The sequence below is a fragment of the Saccopteryx leptura genome, chromosome 1 (assembly GCF_036850995.1).
Source record: "Saccopteryx leptura isolate mSacLep1 chromosome 1, mSacLep1_pri_phased_curated, whole genome shotgun sequence".
Taxonomy (NCBI): Eukaryota; Metazoa; Chordata; class Mammalia; order Chiroptera; family Emballonuridae; genus Saccopteryx; species Saccopteryx leptura.
The window spans coordinates 260,284,072-260,306,448 of NC_089503.1; the positions used below are offsets into that span (position 1 = coordinate 260,284,072).

The 22,377-nt window shown below is 51.9% G+C and overlaps 1 protein-coding gene across 1 annotated transcript in view; it reads left to right on the plus strand.

Annotated features, from left to right (window-relative positions):
* Positions 1-17,594, plus strand: part of KLHL26 (kelch like family member 26) — a 31,053-nt gene extending 13,459 nt beyond the window's left edge. The window contains exons 2-3 of the mRNA XM_066350366.1: positions 12,566-12,748; positions 14,755-17,594. Coding sequence (XP_066206463.1) covers positions 12,566-12,748; positions 14,755-16,336 — 1,765 coding nt within the window. The 3' untranslated portion in view covers positions 16,337-17,594. The remainder of the gene's footprint in view (positions 1-12,565; positions 12,749-14,754) is intronic.
* The last annotated feature ends 4,783 nt before the right edge of the window (positions 17,595-22,377 follow it).

Genomic DNA, 22,377 nt, shown 5'->3' on the forward strand with positions numbered 1-22,377 from the left:
GCGCCACCACAGGTCAGGCCGGATCTTGACATTGTGTGTTGAATACGGAAACAGCTGGTGGCTCTCCTTCTCCAACTGCTTGCAGTGGGAAGTGGGGGCCACCCTCCAGGTCCCTACTGCAGACTCCCCTACACTTGTGGTAGCTGCTAGCAGCTGTTCAGATGAGCTCTTAACACTTATTAACCCTGGGTCTCCAGTTCTTTCTTCCTCCCCTCCCCAACCTGTCCCTGGTCTCTGCAGAGAGGGTTACTCTGGCTACACAGGAAAAATCCTCCCTAGCATTCTTCCTCTGAAGAACAGTTTTGGGGTGCATCCAGGGTAATTTCAGACCCCTCCTCACCAAGCAGCCCAGGGCTAATCTCTTCCTGTGAACCACCTTGCCATACATGAAAATTTTGATTCCAGAGTAACTAACCAGTGCCTTCAGGGAATCTCAGAGCTTTCCTGAGTAAAGCAGCTTCTGGAATTGAACATGCTTAGCCTAGAGGAACTCTTGATGGGTGGACTTTGGGGCTTTTAAAGACCTCAAGGGCAGTTGAGGCCCAAGATGTCTCCTTACACCACAACTGTGAAATTCCATAGGGGTGAAAGACAGACTGAACCTGGAGCTGGCTGAGCGGGATATTTGGAGAGCTCTCCTCTCAACCGTTTATTAGGAGTTGAAGCAGCCTGACTGGTGGTGGCACAGTGGATAGAGTATTGACCTGGGACACTGAGGACCAAAGTGTGAAACCCTGAGGTCACCGGCTTGAGCCTGGGATCATAGACATGATCCCATGGTCTCTGGCTTGATCCCAGAGGTTGCAGTCTTGAAGCCCAAGATCGCTAGCTTGAGCAAGGGATCACTGGCTCAGCTGGAGCCCCCCCCCCCCCAAAGAAGGCAATAATGAGAAGCAATCATTGAACAACTAAGGTGCTGCAACTATGAGTTGATGCTTCTTATCTCTCTCCCTTTCTGTCTGTTTCTTTCTCTCTCTCTCCCTCCCTTTCTGCCTGCCTGCCTCTGTCTCTCTCTGAAAAAAAACACACAAAAAAAACAAAAACCAAACGTTGACACAGTCTGCCAAAGGAAGCAGGAACAGAGACATGATCACACAGAATCTTCTGTAACTGGAGCTGAGTGAGAGCAGAGCATTCTCTTAAGCAAGGTTCAGGGAGTGGCAAGGTCCCTATAAGGTGACAGGCATGTAACGTAGCCCCACTGAAGACCCTGAGGCAGCTCCCATGTGGGAAACCTCTAGGACTAAAGTTGTAACCACCTGTTTGCCTTAGTGAGTTCTGGGGTGGTGCTGCAGGGTCACAGGATGGCATCTCTTGTTTTCTCTCCCTCTCTCTTCTCTCTGTCATAAGAGGGAATAATTGGGACCCGCCTGCTTCTAAGGTAGGGCTGCTGGGAGGGAGTACACAAATATTTGTGCTGCACGTGAGTCAATTGCAGAAGTGATGGATAGTGTTTTCCTTGTCAAGGCTGGTGGCACAGGCTGTCTGCAGCTCCAGCCTTAGGCATCCTTCCAGCATTTTAGCATTTAGAGTTGCTGAACTTTCACAGTGGGAGGGGCGTGGGTAGCTTGCTGACCTTTACCAGGGAGCCTGTTGTCTCTGCAGGCAGGCGGAGCTCAGGCTGAGTTTGGCCACCACCTATTCACCCAGAGATCACCCAGTGTGGCTTCCTTGCCTCTACCTCTCTCCCACCTCAATCTCAGGGTAGGAAGTCTGTGTGCAGTGCAGAGACGGGTGGCAACTGGAGAATTGTTAACTCCACAGTGGTTCTTCTAGATGCTTATCTGAAATGTGGTGAACAGGAGCCCAGTATCTGAGACTTCTGACATTGAAGGTCCCCTTCAGTGGTTATGAGCATCAGAAACTCAACTCACTGACTTCAATTAAAAAATAAAAATTCAGCCTGACCAGGTGGTGGCGCAGTGGATAGAGTGTCGGACTGGGATGCAGAGGACCCAGGTTTGAGACCCCGAGGTCGCCAGCTTGAGCGCGGGCTCATCTGGTTTGAGCAAAAGCCCACCAGATTGAACCCAAGGTCACTGGCTCCAGCAAGGGGTTACTCGGTCTGCTGAAGGCCTGCGGTCAAGGCACATATGAGAAAGCAATCAATGAACAACTAAGGTGTTGCAACGCGCAATGAAAAACTAATGGTTGATGCTTCTCATCTCCCTCCGTTCCTGTCTGTCTGTCCCTGTCTATCCCTCTCTCTGACTCGCTATCTCTGTAAAAAATAAATAAATAAATAAAAAAATTTAAAAAATAAATAAAAATAAAAATTCAGCCTGACCTGTGGTCAGAATTCAATGGATAAAGCTTCAGCCTGGAATGCTAAGGTCACTGGTTTGAAATCCCAGGCTTGTCTGGTCAAGGCACATATGGGAGTTGATGCTTCCTGCTCCTCCCTCCCAATTCTCTCTCTCTTCCCTCTCTAAAATGAATAAATAAAGTCTTTAAAAAAAAGTCAAAGTTCATTGTTCCTATTGAAAAAAGAAAAGTTTGGGGAGGGTTTCAGTTTTAGGTCCATTGAGATTTAGGACTCAGACATTTCTTCTGGAATCTGTGACTCCCATTTCTCGGCTCTGCCTTCCATCTTGTCTAGGTGAGGTAAACCCACTTTACTCTTCACCATCTCAGTATCCCTATGGGGAAGGTAGATCTGTGTTCTGGTGGGTCCAAAAAAAGTCCCAGGGAAGACTCTAATTGGATTGTGTGGGTCACACCCCCATCCTAGGACCAATCAGTGTGGTTAGGAGCTTAGGAGGCTCTGGTTAGCCAAGCTGAGTCATGAGTCTCCCTTTTCAGCCCAGGATGGGGTCTCCTGATTTCCACCACTGGGCTGAGAGTCAAGAATAGGAGATTCTCTGTGGAAAACAAGGGGTCCTATCAAAAGAGGGGGAGGGATGTTAGTACCTCCTAAATAAAAAATATATTTATGACAGGCCCCTCTGGCAGGGCCTGTCTTGGAAGACATAGACAGAGAGACAGAGAGAGGGACAGACAGGGGCAGACAGACAGGAAGGGAGAGAGATGAAAAGCATCAGTTCTTCATTGCAGTATCTTAGTTGTTCATTGATTGCTTTTTCATATGTGCCTTGACCAGGGGGCTTCAGCTATCCAGTGACCTTTGCTTAAGCCAGTGACCTTGGGCTCAAGCCAGCGACCCTGCGCTCAAGCTGGTGAGCCCGCGCTCAAGCTGGTGAGCCCGCACTCAGCGACCTCAGGGTTTTGAACATGGGCTCTCTGCGTCCCAGTCTGTTGCTCTATCCACTGCGCCACCACCCGGTCAGGCTGGCAGGGTCTGTCTTGAGTAGAGCCAGCACTGAGGGGGCCACCCCATGCCAGGCTCTACATGAGGGATCTTACGCAGTCTTAAGGCAGGTGTCATTGTGGGGCTGATGACACATAGGGCAGGGCAGGATGGTAGCAGCTTTTCTCACCGTGAGGGTCTTAAGAGGATTCATGAAGGATCTTTTGAAGTAAATATGGGTTCCAGAACCTGCCTGCCTGCCTCACTGCTCTCCACAGCCTCAGCCTCCCTGGCTGTTATGTGGGGCTCTCAGGAGGTACCAGACCCAGGGACCAGCAGGTTGTACAATACTTGTTGGGCACTCCCCCATACATACCCTATCTCTTCTGTCACCTGTCACTGCCAGGCAGGCACAGACAGGCAGAAACGTAAGCCATACATGTGGGCGATGGCTCTAGGTGTTGATACCATGAGAAAGACTGGGAGAGTCAGGAGTGTGTGGCCTGGGGCTCCTTTGCTGGGCTCATAGGGGGTTTCTGTAGGCTATGTGTTCCCAGGGCAGGCTTAAAGTGGGTCTGGATGTGTCCATAGCCTTTAGCTCTTGGAGGAGGCAGGGCAAGTTGTAGGGAGCAGACTAGGCTTGGCCCCCACCTGACCACCCTGGACACACACACATCTATCCATAGGGTGCACAGATCTGCATGGCGCTGGACAGCCTGTTTTATTTATTTATTTATTTTTAGTGAAGAGAGGAGAGAGAGCGAGGGATGGACAGGGACAGACAGACAGGAAGGGAGAGAGACGAGAAGCATCAGCTCATAGTTGCATCACTTTAATTGTTCTTTGATTGCTTTCTCATATGTGCTTTGACCAGGGGGCTCAAGCAGAGCACGTGACCCCCTTGCTCAAGCCAACAACCTTGGGCTTAAGCCAGCAACCTTGGGCTTCAAACCAGTGACCCTGCACTCAAGCTGGTGGGCTTTTCTTTCTTTTTTAAAAATTTTATTTTATTTTTAAGATTTTTTTATTTACTCATTTTAGGGAGTAGAGAGGAGGGGGAGAATGAGAGAATGGGGGAGGGGAGGAGCAGGAAGCATCAACTCCCGTATGTGCCTTGACCAGGCAAGCCTGGGGTTTTGAACCAGCGACCTCAGCTTTCCAGGCCAATGCTTTATTCACTGAGCCACTACAGGTCAGTCTGGGCAGCCTGTTTTAAATTATCACAGAAGATGTCAGAGAATAACCAGCATGATGACCAGGAGGGAGAAATAAACAACTGCTGATGCTGTGGAGAGATTCCAGGCTTGAAGGACATGGGATTTGGGGCCCTGGTTGGGTTTTCTTCTCTCTCTCTCTCTTTCTCTCCTCTCTCTCTCTCTCTCTCTCTCTCTCTCTCTCTCTGTCACCTTCTCTAGGTCTGTATTCCCTTCTCTCTCTGGGTCTCTGTCAGTGGATCGGTGTTCTGGCCTGCTGGGACACTGCTGTGGGAACCTTCATTTCCTCTGCTCTCCCCACAAATCCTGGGATCAAGCCCTGCCAGAGACTGCAGGCATCTCTGTAGGAGCTACGCCTTATCCGTAGTGATGGCCTCAGAATGGGCTCATCTGCATCCTGAGGTGAGGGAGCAGAGCCACCCCTGCAGAGCAGTCCCAGGAGAGAGGCACTGACGTGGCTGAGGGAGCTGTAAGCCAGTGTAAGGTGCCAAATCATGAAGACTCTATCTTTGGGCTGTGAGCATAGTACCTGGAGCTGTGAAATACTATAACCATGGCAACAGTGGCTGGGCTGTCTGCCTCTGTGGGCAATGTGAGACCATGGCTTTGTTGCACTTCTTACCCACAGAGCTTTGCACCCAGGAGCCAGCTGTGCTCTTGGCAAAACTAGCATGCTGCAGTGTAGTGAGCAGGTGTGGGGGCTGTGCTGGGCCTTTCTCTCATCTTGAAGGGGACACTTTTATGGTCTTCCTGGGCTGGCAGAGGATTCATGAGGTTGTCTGTGAAGAACCACTTGCAGTAGGTGCTTAGTTAGTGGGCCTACCTTCTGAAGGGTCAGAGAGGGTGGGAAAAGGTAGGCACTGAAGTTTCCAGTGTGGTTGGACAGGAGGTGGGGGAAGGAGGTGTGTGAAATAGGGTGGAGAGGTGGACCAGCAGGCTTCGTCAGATCTCTAGAGCCTGATTCCCCCTCTCTGGGTCTGTCCCCCTTTTTCTGTGGGTCTCTGTCTCTCTCTCTCTCTGGATCTCTGTCCCTCTCTCTCTGGATCTCTGTTCTTCTCTCATGGTCTCTACCCCTTGAAGTGCAGCTTCTTCCCCACTGATGCTCCTGGGACTTTGGGTGGAGTGGCTGAACTCCCTGGTACAGCGTCAGCTGGGGTATGAGCCAACCAGCTGTGCTGCGCTGCTTTGCTCCTTGGAGCCACATGGACAATAAAACCAGAATTGGCTTTGAAAGTGGAAGTGCTCTCAGTTTTAAGGGGAAGTGAGGGAATTTGCATGTCAGAACAGTATGTTAAAGGGGCAATACCGGCAGACTATTCTGGCCAAAGCTTTGGGCTCCATGTGGGGGTGGGAAAGAATTTTACAAAACCCCAAAGAAATGTTTCCATGAAATTCTGAAATTCTTGTTCTTGCCTTTCCCCTTTTCTTCCTTTTTTTTTTTTTTTTTTTAACATTTTAATAAAAACTGTTTTGGGGCTTTGGAGATCTTCTGTAGGGGTGGGAAACTTACCATGGAGACCAGGGCCAGCAGTGGGTAAGGGCAGGAAGAGGTGACTCCTCACCTCCTCCATGAGGCCCGGTTACCCATGTGGTGCCGCACTTCCTATGGCCTCTCACTATTAGGCTGTCCTGCCTTGGGCTGGGTCTCCCCAAAGCAGAACCTGAGACAAGGCCTCCAGTCTGTAATATATTTGGGGGGTGTGTGTGAACCCATGCAGGATTGTGGGGAAGGAGCCCATGTAGGGAGCACCAGCAAGGAGCTGGTGACAGCGTGGGCAATGGGCTTAGTGGCTGGAGTCATCTGGGAGATTGCGGGGATCCTGTCACTGGTGGTCCATCAGGAGGCATTTACTCTGCCCAGTCTTATGGGCCATCAGCCTCTGTGCAGGGGAAACCCGAAGGAAGGTGGAGAGTGTGTTCCCATGTCTAGTACAGGGCTGGGTCCAGCCAGAGGTTCACAATGACAGTGCTTAGGGGTTGTGCAGCATTGGGGTACAGGGGATCAAGATAGTTCCAAGCCTAGGCCAGGTCTGCACGGGCCTGTGCAGCCCTTTGGAATCCAGATCCATGCAAAGAGTCAGCCAGGACAGCAGTGAGCAGCCTTCAGTGACACCCTGACCAGCTGCTGACGCACTGGCTCCGATGACTCAGTGCTGGTGACCATGGCTCAGGTGGCCGTCTGGAGACTCTGACTGGTCCAGGGCTGCTGCCGCCACCTTCCTGGAGGCCTGTGGCCTCGCAGTGGCGGCTGCCCTGTTTGACTGGCCCAACTAATGGGTCCTGCCTTAGTCATTGGTCCCAGGCCCCTCTGTCTAACTCTGGCCCCTGCCAGCTTCCTCCCTCCCTCTCTGAGTTCTCCAGAGGCTGTGAGGTGTGTGAGGGGTAGTACAGAGTCTTCAGGGACAGTTGTCGCATCTGTGAGATGAGAGGAACAGCCTTTGGGGTGCTTGGAGCCTTGCCCAGTATGAGGAGTATGTGTATGCAGAAAGGGGCTGTTTCCCACTCACTTGTAGCTTGGCCTACACCCTATAGCCAGCAGTCCAGTAGGCTTGGTTAGAGTTCCAGCCTGGGCGTTCTAACTCCTGCACATGAACATTCTAACTGCCTTCATGCGCAGCTGAAGGGCAGCCCCTATTGGAAGACACTATAATTCTTTGTACCTTCTTGAAGGATATTGAGCTCATTTTCTATCTTCAGCCCCCAGAAATGGTGTTTAGGAAATATCCTCACTCATCTCTTTTGCACATATGAGTACATCTCAGATAAATCCCAGAAGTAGACTTGCTGGGTCAAGGATGTGAGCTCTTAGAATTTTGCTGGGTCTGCTGGAGGTTGTCCTACTTCCCACTCCCACTGGGAATAGATGTGAGTGTCTGCTATGAGATAATCTGATGATTCTGTCCATCTGAGGACTAAAGCTGGTCCTTTGGTGATCACACTATCCATATTTGGAAGAGGCCTACTCTCAGGTCTTTTTAGCCAGCTGTGCTGCTTTCCTTATGAACTGTCAGCTCATATTTTGTGCATTTTTCTGTGGTTGCTGGCTTTGTATTGATTTCTGGGGGCTCTTTATATATGGAGGATGACAGTGAACATATGTTCAGGGACATAGCAGCTCCATGATAAAGTTGCCCCTTGTGTGATATTTTTTCATGAAAATGTGAACATGCATGCCAGTCCCTTAGGCTTGGGGAATCACAGGAAGTCCTCCCACCTTACCCTGAATCTCCAAGGAACTTGTAAGAAAAACGAAACCATCTGAAAGCAAAATGGCAATATGAACAGAATCTGTGAGGGAAGGTGTCCACGGAGAGGCTAGTTTGGCTTGCCGGGCATTTACCATGTGCCAACGCTCTGTGGGTGGTTCTAGACTTCAAGTTCCCAAGTGCTTGGCCCTGTTCAGTGGCCCACAGGTGTTTTGTATGGGTAGTGGCAGGATACAATCCCCCACTGGGCCTTACTACCTTGCTAGCCAAAAGGGAAGCTGGGGGAAGTAGGTGGTCTGTGGCCCATTACTTCCCAAGAAGTGATGGGGCCAAGGAGCCTCACCACAGCCCTGTGACATCTGTGCTCCCGCATGCCCTATTTGGTAGCCGAGAAAATAAAGACCAGGCCATGGCCAATTGGTTCAGTGGTAGAGCATTGGCCCAGCATGTGGATGTCCCTGGTTTGATTCCCAGTCAGGGCACACAGGAGAAGCAGCCATCTGCTTCTCTTCTCCTCCTTCTCCCCTTCTTTCTCTCTTCTCCTCCCGCAGCCATGGCTCAAGCACATTGGCCCCGGGCGCTGAAGATGGCTCCTTGGAGCCTCTGCCTCAGACACTAAAAATAGCTTGGTTGTGAACATGGCCCCGATGGGTAGAGCATCCCCCCAAGTGGGGGTTGTGAGGTGGATACAGGTTGGGGCACATGTAGGAGTCTGTTTCTCTATCTCCCCTCCACTCACTTCCAAAAAAAGAAAAAATAATTAAAGAAAATACCTAGAGACCAAGGAACATGCTTGAGTCACATAGCTGGCTGATGGCGGGCAGGAGTTGAAATACTCCCTCTACTTTTCACACAAGATGCCAGATCCTGGCAAGATGAGGTCTGTGGTGCAGCTTGGGCAGGTTTCCTGTAGGACCAGGTCTTGCTGATCTGCATCTCCTAACCTTTGGATGCTGGCCTGACCCCCAGACACTCTGTTCAGGGCCAGACTCTGGGTTTGGTCTCTAAGGGATCCTGGTGATGAAGGCGGCATACTGGTGTTTGATCTGCTAAGTCTAATTCTGTTTCTGGGAGGGAAGCTCCAGGGTGTCACACCAGCTGCACTGAGCCCCCAGGTCACTGTGCTGCACAGAGAGGGTGTCTCACCAGCCCAGGCTGAAGGAGCTGGAGAGGCAAGAGAGGCTGTGGAGAGGTGGAGGGAGGAAGACTGCCAGGAAGGCCCTCAGTGGAAGCAGAGGCCAAGACCCAGCAGCCAGGATGCAGCTAAGCCCTTTCTCCCTAGGGAGAGGCCTCATGGGCATCACTGTCTAAACGCAGGGGTGGCAGGGCTAGGAAGAGAAGCCAGGGTACCCCCACTTTTTGCTCTGCTCCTGTCCCCTCTCTGGGGTGCCCACAGCTGCAGTGTGAAGCTGATTCTGGGTGGTTTGACCTCTGGTCTCCAGTTCTAGTGCACCGTGAGGGCATGGTTGCTCCTTGTTCATGTTGTATCCTTCCACTCATGGGAAGGGGTCTAGAGACTGACAAGGCCAGTGGGGGGACAGGATGGACCTGAGTGCCGTAGGGGTTCTTAGAGGCTTTTACAGGACATTGCCTTGGCTGAGGTAGCCCAGAGGCCCATCAGAGGGTGTCAGCAAGAAGACACAGTAAGACCACCCCATTCCTAGAGGTGTCCTGGCAGTGGCTGGAGGGGTGGGGGTTGGTAAACTTTGAGGCTCTTTGACTCCTGAGAGTCTGTGAACCAATGACATTCTGTTCATTATCTACAGGACTTGAGTTGATCATGGGGTCTTGGGAAACTGACAAGAGCAGAGACTTAGTAATCAGGAAGGGTAGGGTGGATGCAGCAGCTCTGGATGCTCTGTACTGGAGAGTGGAGGGGGATGTGTGAGGTGGGTGTCCCCTCTACCTGGTGGGAAGAGACAACTGGGCCAGGCTAGAGACTGAGGGTCCTCCTGAGCCACTTTCCTTCCTTTCCTCCAGGGCCTTCAGGAGGGCCGCACACCCAGCCTCCCATACATGCCAGGCCCCACAGCATTGAAAGTCCAGACAACAAGGGGGCTGGGATCCAAATTTTGTGCATTCCTGCTTCCCGTGGGTGGGAAACCTTTCCATCAAGCGCAAGCTGTCTCCCTCTTGTAATGTCCTATGTCCCCCAGCCATGCCCCCACACCTTGGGGACTCTGAGTACCTCACAACCCCAAGGCTATCTGAAAGGACACTGAAGTGGGTGGCCTGTGCGAGATCTGAGACTTCAGGTTGGCAGCAACTGTACGGATCCCGCACCAGCTACATGCTCTGTGCTTGGTGTCAGCCCTTTTACTCCTCTGTTGTGCTTTGGGAGCTGCTGGGAAGTGGGGCCGAAGGGCCTTCTTTCTCCTCTTACTTTCTTGGGAAGACTGGTATCCACGCTCTTGGCCCTCACTTGTGAGTAGGTGCTGTTCCCAGGAATGGGAAAGTAAGTTCCAGAGAGCCCAAGGCTGGGGAGGGAGCAGAGTGCTGGGATGGTGGGGTGGGTGTGGGCTGGGGAAGTCCTGGGGGGTTCTTGACACACTGGGGCCTGGCCCTGGAGGTGAGGGCATTGTCTGCTCCTGTTTTGTCTGGAGGATGAAGTGATGTATTGGGACCTCCAAACCATTCATTCACTGATGTGTTCTACTGAAGTTTTCTGAGGTGAAGCAGCAAAGGGGACATGGGAGGCGATGGAGGGCCTCCATATATACTCTGAGGTGTTGTGGGATCATACAGGGTTTTATGCAGGACTTGAGAAGGCCTTTCATTCTCTTTTTATTTTTTGAGGTCAAATTCACATAATATAAAGACAATGATTTTAAAGTGAACAATTCAATGGCATTTAGCAAATTTATAATGTGCAACCTCAATCTAGTTCATCACCCTAAAAGGGAACCCTGTCCCCATTAGCAGTCACTCCCCATTTCCCCTCCCCATCTCTCAACAACCCCTAATCTGGTTTCCCTCTGAACATTATGGATTTGCCCATTCTGAACATTTTATATTAATGTGATCATACAACATGTGGCCTTCTGTGACTGGCTTCTTTCACTCAGTGTCATGTTTTTCACATTCATCAACGTCGTCACATGAATCAGCTTCATTCCTCCTTAAGGCTAAGTAATATTCTGTTGTGTGCACATATCACATTTTGTTTATTTGCTTATCTGACAATGCTCATTTGGGGTGTTTTCCACCACTCTTCTTTTTAAAAAATTCTTAAATGATTTTTGCTTCCTGAATCGTCATGTGGAGGTGCAGGAATCTCTGTTTCCATGGTCCTTATTCCCCCAGCAAGCTGTCTTCGTAAGTAAACCTATCTTCTTACAGTAGGTATTCTTGGTTTTGTGACTTCCCCACACTTTTCTCTGTTTCCTCCACATTGGCCAGGTGGTGACAGAAAGATCTCATGAGGCCACCTGCTGCTTCCTGGGACAAGTTCAGATTTTGCTGTATCTTCTTATAGCTTGGGGCCACGGACAAGCTGATCAGCCTGTTCTTGTCCCTGGAAGGTGGGACCGATGGACCTTTGACTGGATAGTCACAGAATGTAGCCCAGAGCCAAATTCTGAAAAATGGGGTGATTTTGTGCCTTCCCCCAGGGTGCGGGGTACAAGAGGCATTCTAGGCAGGTGTCGGAGTAGCTGGGCCCTCCTGGAGGTGGCACTCCCCACACCCCCAGTTGTAGGCTGGTCTGAGGCACTCCTATCCCCCGGGCCCAGTGCATCTGGGAAGTTCCTCCCCCAATCTCACACTGGGGCTCTGTGCCAGCACCATAATCCCACCCACCCTCTGTAGAGGAGAGATAGGTTTACCCATGGTGGTGGCTTGCTGGGGTATAGGGGATATTGGTGACATGGAGAGAGCAGCACTCAAGAGATACATGTAGAATAAGAAGTAATGGAATAGAGTTTTTAAAAGGGGAGGGTTGGAAGAAACCCAAATGTCCATAGATAGTTGAAGGGATAAAAATATTGTGCATTCACACATTCAACATGGAATATTACTCAGCCATAAAAATGAATGAAGCACTGACCCCAGCTATGATGTAGATGAAACTTGAAAACATGCTGAGTGAGAGAAGCTGGACACAAAAGCCACAAAAGAAAAAAAAAAAGCCACAAAAGGCCACTTATCTGATTCCATTTATATGAAAGCCACAAAAGGCCACTTATCTGATTCCAGAACAGGCAAATACATGGAGATAGAAATTGGATTAGTGGTTGCCAGGGGCTGGGGGAGGAGGATGGGGAAAGGGGATATGGGGAGTGACTGTCAATGGGGATGGGATTCCTTTCTGGGGTGTTGGAGATGTTCTGGAACTATATAGAGGTGGTGGTTGCACAACATTGCAAATGTACTAAGTGCCACTGAATTGTACAAGTTAAATGGTGAACTTTATATTATGTAAATCTTACCTCTTTTTTTTTTTTTTTCTTTTTTTTTTTTACAGAGGAGAGGGAGAGACAGAGAGAGGAGAGACAGAGAGAGAGAAGGGGGGAGGAGCTGGAAGCATCAACTCCCATATGTGCCTTGACCAGGCAAGCCCAGGGTTTCGAACCGGCGACCTCAGCATTTCCAGGTCGACGCTTTATCCACTGCGCCACCACAGGTCAGGCCTCTTACCTCAATTAGAAAAAAAGGGACATGTGGTCTCCTTAGGTCCCATGTGAAATCCTGTCCATATTACAGGCAGCAAATGGTATCCACTGCCAAGGTTAGTCAGTAGGCAGGTAGCAAACACAGGACCCAAGTCTTGTTTCTTCCCTGGTGATTTTGCCCATGCCTGGGGCAGCTTCAGAGCCTGGGCGAACTGCCCAGGTTCCCCAGGCTGAGATCAGCCAGCCCTGAGGCCTCTGAGCCTCACAACTCACCCTGCTCTCATACAGCATGGCTGATAAGAATGGAACCCTCAAGTGCACCTTCTCAGCACCTGGCCATAGCACCAGCCTCCTGCAGGGCCTGGCCACACTTCGATCACAGGGCCAGCTCCTGGACGTTGTGCTCACAGTCAACAAAGAGACCTTCCATGCACACAAGGTGGTCCTGGCTGCCTGCAGTGACTACTTCAGGTGAGCATGGGCCCAGGGGATGGGCTGGAGAGTGCAAGCCCTTCTTAGAGGGCAAGTTTAGCACCAGCCAGGGATGGGTGGCTCTGAGGGAAGGTGTCTTATGTTGGCCCAAGGTCCAGTAAACCTACTGTTTTTCCCAGGTTTATAACTTATTCAAACTTTTTGAGGATGTTGCACAGGCAAGAAGAACATACCTGGGGGACAAAGGTGCACCCAGTTAGTAGCTTCTGCCCTGAGGGGTGGCAGGTCTGGTCCAGGTTCCCACTCTGTCTTTATTTGACACCTGTGTGTGCCAGGTGCTGTGCTGGCTTCAGGACTCAGCAAGGAGAAGACTGGCACAAGCCCCTGCCCATGTGATACCTATACTCAGGCCAAGGGATAGGAGGGGCTCCTAGACAGGGATCCCCGACGGTGCCAGGCTCTGTTCCAGTCTCTATGTGACAGACGAGGCCTTACTGGGTGTGTGGGTCAGTCTGCTGTGAAGGCCCTTTCCTAAAAGTGCCATCCTGGGTATGGTTCTCTGGCCCTGTTTTGCCAGTGGTGGCTGAAATATCCCTGCCACTGTCTCGCGGAGCCCCAGACCAGGTGTGCACCACAGGCTGCAGGCTACCCAAGGCTGGGTGCCCTGCCCAGTGTGTCCCCCAGCTGCCTGTCCTGTGGGTTCATTGAGGCCCTTCTGGGGAGCTGGAGAAGCCAAGCCATCTGGGGCGCTGCTTCTATTTTTATTCTGGATTTGGGGACGGGCGGGCTGCCCCAGCCAGAAATGCCCTTTAAAGGCTCCTTTGCGCTGGCACTGCAGCTGGAGAGGCCTTAAAAGGCAAAGTTCCCTCCCGTCGCCATGACTGCTTCTGCCTTCGACAGGCGGATGGGACTCACAGGGACAAGAAGGGGCAGGGCCCTGAGGCTGGCAAAGCACTGCTCCTGGAAGAGCTATGGCACTGCCTCATGGAGTGCTGGGCATTTGTTAGTTGATGGCCTCAAGGCAACCCCAATCTCAGCTGCCCCTTCTTTGAGGCCAGAACCAGACCCATAACTAGGGGTGTGACTGGGTGAAAAGCATCTATTGGCAAATGGCCAAGAGAAATTCCCTCCCCTCAGTCTGCATCACAGTGTACCCTGATGGCAGTCATAGTATTGATGAAAGGCCAACTAACCTTGTGAAAGGCGCCTCCTATGCACCATCATTTAGAACTCTTAGCAGACATTGAGATTCTCACCCCCTCTGCCTGGTAGGGGCCCCACCTAAGGCTGTGGGGGGCTATGACCCAGGTCCTGTGTCCAAGAGCAGGATAGCACAGCTGACAGACCTGGAGTCATTCACTGGAGAATCTCAGTGGGCTAGGACTCCTGTGGGTCATTCTCAGGGGCTTCCCTGATGACCTGGGCCTTTCTCTGGACACATCAGTGACCCAGCAAAGTCCCCCAATAGGCACTCTACCTGGGACCCTTACTCCCTTCCTGTTACTGTGTGATAGCAGCTGAGACTCAGGCAGAGGAAGGTGGAGCCACCTGTCCAGGTGAGTGTGCTGGGAGGGACTGGACTCTCTGAACCATATTTGTATTCTCCTGGGGTCCCTGCTGTATTTCCTGAGCTTACTGAGGGACTGGTCTTCATGGCTAAGCACTGAGGTAGGGTTGGAGACTTGTACCCAGAGTCAAAGCTAAGCATTGGTCTCCTCCTGCATAGCCACACCTGCCCTGCCATGAGCAGGCCGTTGTGGGGGCTGGCCTTCACCCTCCAAACCAGCCTGCCCCAATGCCACACATTTGTGTGAGTTTGGGCAGTGTCCTATGAGAAGGGCAGAGTAGAGTTGCTGTTGGTAGGAAGATGCATGGCTTGGGGTGGATTTAAAAAATCTTTCTTTTCTTTTTTTACCTGTCTTCAATGCATACCTGACCTGCTTTGCCCTGATGGGCCTGTTTGGAGTGCCTCAAGGTCAGGTCATCCTAGTGGCCACAGTGCCCCTTGGTGCCCTGAACCCACATGCTGTGTTTCCAACCCTTAGGGCCATGTTTACAGGTGGCATGAGGGAGGCAAGCCAGGACATCATTGAGCTGAAGGGCTTGTCTGCGCGTGGCCTATGGCACATCATTGACTTTGCCTACAGCGCCGAGGTGACGCTGGACCTGGATTGCGTGCAGGATGTGCTGGGTGCAGCTGTATTTCTGCAGATGCTGCCGGTGGTGGAGCTGTGCGAGGAGTTCCTCAAGGCTGCCATGAGTGTGGAGACCTGTCTGCACATTGGCCACATGGCCACCACCTTCAGCCTGGCCTCGCTCAAAGAATCAGTAGATGCCTTTACTTTCCGGCACTTTCTGCAGATTGCTGCGGAGGAGGACTTCCTGCAGCTGCCGCTGGAGCGCCTTGTTTTCTTCCTGCAGAGCAACCGGCTACAGAACTGTGCTGAGATTGACCTGTTTCGTGCTGCTGTCCGATGGCTGCAGCATGACCCTGCCCGGCGGCCACGTGCCAGCCATGTGCTCTGCCATATCCGTTTCCCACTCATGCAGTCGTCAGAACTGGTGGACAGTGTGCAAACACTGGACCTCATGGTGGAGGATGTGCTTTGCCGTCAGTACCTGCTAGAGGCCTTTAACTACCAGGTGCTGCCCTTCCGGCAGCACGAGATGCAGTCCCCACGCACAGTGGTGCGCTCTGATGTGCCCTCGCTGGTGGCCTTCGGTGGCACACCCTACACTGACAGTGACCGCGCTGTTAGCAGTAAAGTATACCAGCTGCCTGAACCAGGAGCCCGCCACTTCCGCGAGCTCACAGAGATGGAAATGGGCTGCAGCCACACATGTGTGGCTGTGCTGGACAACTTTGTGTATGTGGCTGGGGGCCAGCACTTGCAATACCGCAGCGGTGAGGGTGCGGTGGACGCCTGCTACCGCTATGATCCTCACCTGAACCGATGGCTGCGCCTGCAGGCCATGCAGGAGAGCCGCATCCAGTTCCAGCTGAATGTGCTGTGTGGCATGGTCTATGCCACAGGCGGCCGTAACCGGGCTGGCAGCCTGGCCTCAGTTGAAAGATACTGCCCACGGCGTAATGAATGGGGCTACGCCTGCTCACTGAAGCGCCGCACCTGGGGCCATGCAGGTGCCTCAGCTGGGGGCCGCCTCTATATCTCAGGAGGCTATGGCATCTCGGTGGAGGACAAGAAGGCACTACACTGCTATGACCCCACAGCTGACCAATGGGAGTTCAAGGCGCCCATGAGCGAGCCCCGTGTGCTGCATGCCATGGTGGGTGCTGTTGGCCGCATCTATGCCCTGGGTGGTCGCATGGACCATATGGACCGCTGCTTTGATGTGCTGGCTGTGGAGTACTATGTGCCTGAGACAGACCAGTGGACCAGTGTGAGCCCTATGAGGGCTGGCCAGTCTGAGGCCGGCTGCTGCATGCTGGACAGGAAGATCTATGTCGTTGGGGGCTATAACTGGCGCCTCAACAATGTGACGGGCATCGTGCAGGTGTACAACACTGAGACAGATGAGTGGGAGCGTGACTTGCACTTCCCTGAGTCCTTTGCAGGCATTGCCTGTGCCCCAGTCCTGCTGCCCAGGGCTGGGAACAGGAGGTAGCTCTAGGGAGCCCTCCCACCCTTCAATGACCTGGCCGCATGCATGCTGTTCCTGTCAGGGGCTTGGTGAACACATGTCCTGTGGTGATCCTTGGGCCCGCTTCCCCATGGGCTGGCCATATAGGCCCTCTGTGGTTCTTTTTTTTTTTTAATTAAATTTATTTATTAATTTATCGATTATTGATTTTAGAGAGAGAGAGGAAGGGAGAGTGAGAAACATCAAACCACAGTTACTCCTACCCACACATTCAGTGGTTGACTCGTCTATGCACCCTGACTGGGGATGGGACCTGCAACCCTGGCACATTGGGAAGACACTCCAATCAACTGAGCTACCCAGTCAGGGCCCTCTGTGCTAATAAGCCTCCTTCCTATGGTCCTTTCTTCCTGAATCAGACCTTGGCTCTGCACCTTCCAGGAACCTGCCAGTGAGGAGGCCAACATGTTGTAGCAGAAAATAAGCCTGAAGCAATGTCCTTGTCTGCACAGAGTCCTCACTCATGGGCGAGGTGGGAGCTCTGGGGTGTTGTGTCCTGCTTCTCTCTCATCTCTCAGCCAGCAGTCTCAAATCTTCAGTTGTGGGCTTATTAGTGTCATTCCAAATTCATGTTATATCACTCTCCCCATCCCGTTTCTTGTGTGCATGTTTTAAAATAACTGTACCTCACATCTCTGTCATTTGGACCCTTGGAGCAGGAGGGACTTAGAAGCACCCAGATTTGGAGTGATGACCAGAGGACAGTTTCGCCTCTCCTGTAAGCCCAAGCTGCTGAGTGGGAAGGGAGCCCTGGAAAAGGGTTCCGCATTTGTCCTCATTCTTGTCCTTGGTTCAAACACCTCAGGGTGTTTGCTCATCTGCTTTCAGAAGGAAAGACCACAGCCAGCTCCCAGAGACAGTCCTTATGGGTGTCAGACCTTTCACTGGGCACTGTGCCCTGGGCTACATGGGGGCCCTAAGGAGAACTGGGCTGATATGTCCCTGAAGGAGTATGCTACTTTAGAATCACAGTGTGCCTGCATTCCACAGGTCTGTTCAAGGTTTTAATTTCATTCTCTCTCTCTCTAGCCCTGTATTTCCTGCTTGTCCTGTGTTCAGGTCAAAGTGCCACCTGGCCCAAGGCTACTTGTGCAGGAAGTTAGGTGGGCAGGAGCCTTTCTCTTAAAGGACTTCATAGCATCTCCAGCCACATTTGTTTTGGTTTCTAAACTCTTTTTTTTTTTTTGGTTCTGTTTTGCTAATTTTTTTTTAAGTTTTTCATTGATGGGGGGGGGGGGAGAAGGGAGAGAGAGAAAAGCATCAACTCATTCCACTTAGTTCCATTTTTAGTTATGCACGTATTGATTTCTTCTCGTACATGCCCTGACCAGGTATCAAACCCACCACCTCGGCATGCTGGGATGAGGCTTATCCACTGAACTACCCAGCCTGGGCCGTTTTTTTTTTGTTTGTTTGTTTTGTTTTCTGAAGCTGGAAACGGGGATAGACAGTCAGACAGACTCCCGCATGCGCCCGACCAGGATCCACCCGGCACGCCCACCAGGGGCGACGCTCTGCCCCTCCGGGGCATCGCTCTGCCGCGACCAGAGCCACTCCAGCGCCTGGGGCAGAGGCCAAGGAGCCATCCCTGCTCCAATGGAGCCCCGGCTGCGGGAGGGGAAGAGAGAGACAGAGAGGAAGGAGGGGGTGGGGGTGGAGAAGCAAATGGACGCCTCTCCTATGTGCCCTGGCCGGGAATTGAACCCAGGTCCCCCGCACGCCAGGCCGACGCTCTACCGCTGAGCCAACCAGCCAGGGCCTTGTTTTGTTTTTTTAAGAGGCCAGCACCACTGTCTTAAAGTTGGGATTTGTACCCTTGGAGCAACTTAAAGTGTCTCTTCTGCTGCTGACACACGATTGATGTCATGTTTCTGTGACCCATTCGCTGTGTAAAGAATTAACCTCATACCTTAGCAGACATCATCTCCTAATATTTTCCTTGTATTTAATAAAAATGTTATGCTGAAAAGATGGAGCGGCCCTAGCACCAAGCTTGTGGAGCCTGAAAGGTCACAGATTCTTCTTGTCCTCTGTGCTTTTGGGGGCCCCTCTTTCATCTGGCCCTTTCCCATCCTTGCAGAGGAGCAGGAAGTGGGACCTGGACTTCCACTGGGTGCTGGAAAGACAGAGGGAAAACCCAGCAGCTTCCAGCAACTCTAGGCTGTTCCATGTGCCTGGTGTTCTGGCTACCTGCCACCAGCCCTAGCAGGTTCGGTCTCTATCTGTTCAGTTCTGGGGTGCAAGATTGGGTGGCCGTGGAGCCCCTCTCCTTAAAGGCTGCCATGCAGAAGAAGAAGGGCAGATCTAAAGAAAGCAAGAAATCTTGTTTCCATAGAGGCTCCATGAGTTGCCCCCAGCACCCTCTTCTGTGGCAGCCTTACTGTGAACAGGGCTGCACATCAGTAGAGAATGCCTGCTGTTCACATACAGCATTCTGAGAAGGGAGACTTTCAGGTGCCCTCAAACATACCACAGGCCTGGTGCTCCCATCCAGCAGCCATGGGGCCCCTAGGGTGAGGCTGAGAGGGAAGGCAGTGCTGAAAAAGGAACTTGGTTGGGAACCAGGAAGGAGCCCACGCTGCCACAGGCATTGAAATGAAAGCAGTGGACCATGGGGACTTACCAGAACATTTTAGCCTCTTCTCACTGCCCTAACCTGAGCTCCCCCAAGAGAACCCTTTTCCGCTGGAGGCACGGCCCCTTCAGGGGGGCAGTGAGAAGCTTTTGCCAGCTGCAAGTTCCCCCCAGATCAGCTCACACCTCAGAACATCTTGTCCCCAATGAGCTGGCAGAGGTGCCGGTACAGGGTGGAGGGGGCGCTATCGTATCTAACCAGTCGATTGTGTGTAACCGTCTGGGCTGGTTCATGGAATGTTCTTGGGGGCCCCCTACCCCTCCTCCACCCACCCTCCCGGAAGAAAGGAAAATTATTTTTCGTATTGTAAACTTTAAACACGAAAAAGCTGTTTTTAATTTAGCAGAAACTGGCTTGAAACTACTTTGTGAACATTTGTGTCCTTCGGTAAAAGGCAGAACATGTGTACACATACACACAGAGGCTTGCACACACACACATGCTCACACTCAGGCATACCTGCACACACATGCTTGATCATACACAGTTGAACAAATAGCTTGTGCACATGCCCCTGGGTTAGCCTAACCAGTTCTGTGTGGCACCTTGACGGGGTCTACACCCCGTCACCTTATCACTTTCCTCCACCTTTACCCAGGGCAGCATCCACAGTGTGTGGGGATCGAGCCTGGGGAAAGCCTGTCTTCTTCCAGATGGCCTGCTTCCCCACCGCCGCCCTGGACTCGGCTGCCGGAGCCTCCCTCTGCACCTGGGCTGGGGCTATGGGAAAACGCTGTCTCCCGGGACAGTGGGATGCAGGCCCGTGAGAGGGAGGCCAAGTGTGACTTCTAGGGCCTCGCAGCAAGCAAGGGCCAAAGGGGCCTCAAGGGAGCTGTGTGAGGTGGGAATCTGCCCCAGACCTGGCCAGTTGGAAATCTGCCCCTGGCTTTGTGTCCTGGAATGCAGCTACAGCTCCTCTGTTCTCACGGGCCCTGGAGATTTTGCTTCTCATGGTGGAGTCTCTGCGCACGGGTTTTATTAGGGGCACCTGACCATGTGTCCCAGGATGCATAGCCAGGAATGTTAGCTGCACAAATGAGAGGTTCTGGGTGGGGAGGTGGGAGCAGAGCCTCATTCACTCTAGCGTCTGTAAGCTCCATCCACAGACCCCAGGAGCAGGTGGTCCATGTGGCTGTGCTTCCCCCACAACAAGACCCCAGCTTAATTCTTGTGGCTGACCCTGCTGTTGCCATCCCGGCAGCCATTTCTCCCTCCTCACCCACAGAGCCCTGAATTGGCACCAATATTGTGCCCAGCCTCGAGTGGGGTTAACTTAGGATTTGGCTTAGCTTTTCTTGGTAATGCCTTTTGCAGGGGTTGTTTTCAGTCTGGGCAAATTTCCCAGCTCTGGCCAGCAGGCTTTAAAGGATGGTCTAAGGTAGAGGGTTTCTGGTCATGGGAGCGACCTTATTGCCGGCTCCCTTCCATTTCTTAATGCTTCCTATGAGGACATGATGCCAGCAGCTTCTGCAGCCATCTTGTGGCCATGAGGAGCAAGTTAAGAGAGGCACAGAGATGCCGCCCCCTAGATCCCTTAAATCATGAGGCCACCAGTCCCACCCTGGAACCTCTGACCTCCAGACTCCTTTTTATGAGAAATCACAATGTCTGTGCTGTTTAAGGTATTTAGTATCTTAAGATATTAGTGGTCAGCTACTCTGATGTATGCAACCCAAACACTTAAAAATTGTAATATAAAGGAAACATGCTGGGGTTTCTACATCTTATGTAAGTCAGAGTTTTTATTTGCAAACAGAAGCTGACCTGACCAATTTCAATAGCAAAAGATAGAGGGCTATTGGGCTGCTCATGGAAATGGCAGGATGCCTGGAAAACCAGGCTCAGAAAACAGTAAGAATTAAGGTGGGAAGGCAGCTGCGTGATTGGCTGAAATCAGGTCAAGGGACTGAATGGTGAGGTTACTTCTGCCACCACCACAGAATCCAGATATCTCAACTGGCAATGCCATCTGCCGTTGGCACTCAACTATAGCTGCCTTTGGAAACTGGATGCCCCTGCCCTGATGCTGTTTCTTTGCATCACTTGTTCCTGAGTGGAAACATCCTACTGGCCTAGCCCGTGTCCTGTGCCAACCTAGCTGACTGGGTCCCAGGGAAAGTGAGTATGTCAGTGTGCTAGTCAGCTGCTGCCACTGTGTAACAAACATCTGTCTCAATGTCATGCAAAAATAAATGGGTGTCTTTCATGTATCTGTGACTTAGCTGGGGGTGTCTGTTCTATGATGCCCTCAGCTAGTTAGCTCTGCTTCAAGGTATAAGGCTATGGAGTAGCAGTGTGTGGGGGAGGTGAGGAGGTGCTCAGCCCTACTTGTCTTCATCCTCAGACCAGCAGCCAACCAACATAAAGTTCTCTTCCCACAATGATGGCAGAGAACAAGTGGAGTTATGAGAGGCCTCCTAAGGTCCAGATCAGATTTTGTATGCTGATGCTTCTGCCCATATGCCATTGGCCAAAGCAAATGAAATGGCCAAGCCCCAAATTAGGGCTGGGAAATAACCTTCTTACAAGGGCTGGACACAGGAATGGATGGGGAACTGAAGCCCAGAGTTTGATCCATCACACTGTTGACTCTGGGGCTTCAATTGTCAATGTGGGGGTTGACTTCCATGTTGGGTATTCCCCAGGCTTAAATGGTGTGGGGTAGCTGTGTTAGGCTTGCTCGCTGGTTTACTGGCTACAAGCCCTTTACCTGATTAGTGTGTGAGCACATGATAGCACCATGCGTGTATGGCCTATATAAGGCTATGGGTGCTTGCACTTAGGGGATTGCGGATGCGTGGATTGCCTGCCTGCCACTGTGAGGGGCCATTTTGCTGTTTGTTTGCTTGAAAGGCGGTTTCTTCTGTCTGTGTGCTTGTCTGCCATTGTGAGACTATTAAATGGGATGGCCCAACCCCTTCCGGCTCCACAGTTTTTCTACCACCTGCCTGAATCCAATGTGGACCTGCCTGGCCTTGGCCACCAGCATTACATCTGGCATAGTGGGCAGGGTTCGGAGCAGATTGGTATGGAGCCACCAACACCCTTGAGGGGTGGCATAGAGGAGTGGTTCCCAGTAGCTCTCCTGTTGGGGACCATGGGCTGGGTGTTTTTCTACAACCCTGTGAGAAGAAACCAAGATTTCTGTACAAGAAGCTTAACAAGGTCGAAAGCTCCAGGATGAGCTCCATACTGAGCGCCAATGACGGTGTGGACAGGAACGAGTGCTGGAGAGGGAGGTCGACCGGGTCTGAGAGCTGCAGTGTGAGGTGTGGGCTGAGTGCCAACGGCGCCTGGAACTGGAAAGGTCTCTGGACAAAGAGTTACAGGTTCACAAGTTGCAGTTTGCCCTGGAAGCTGAACGTTGGCA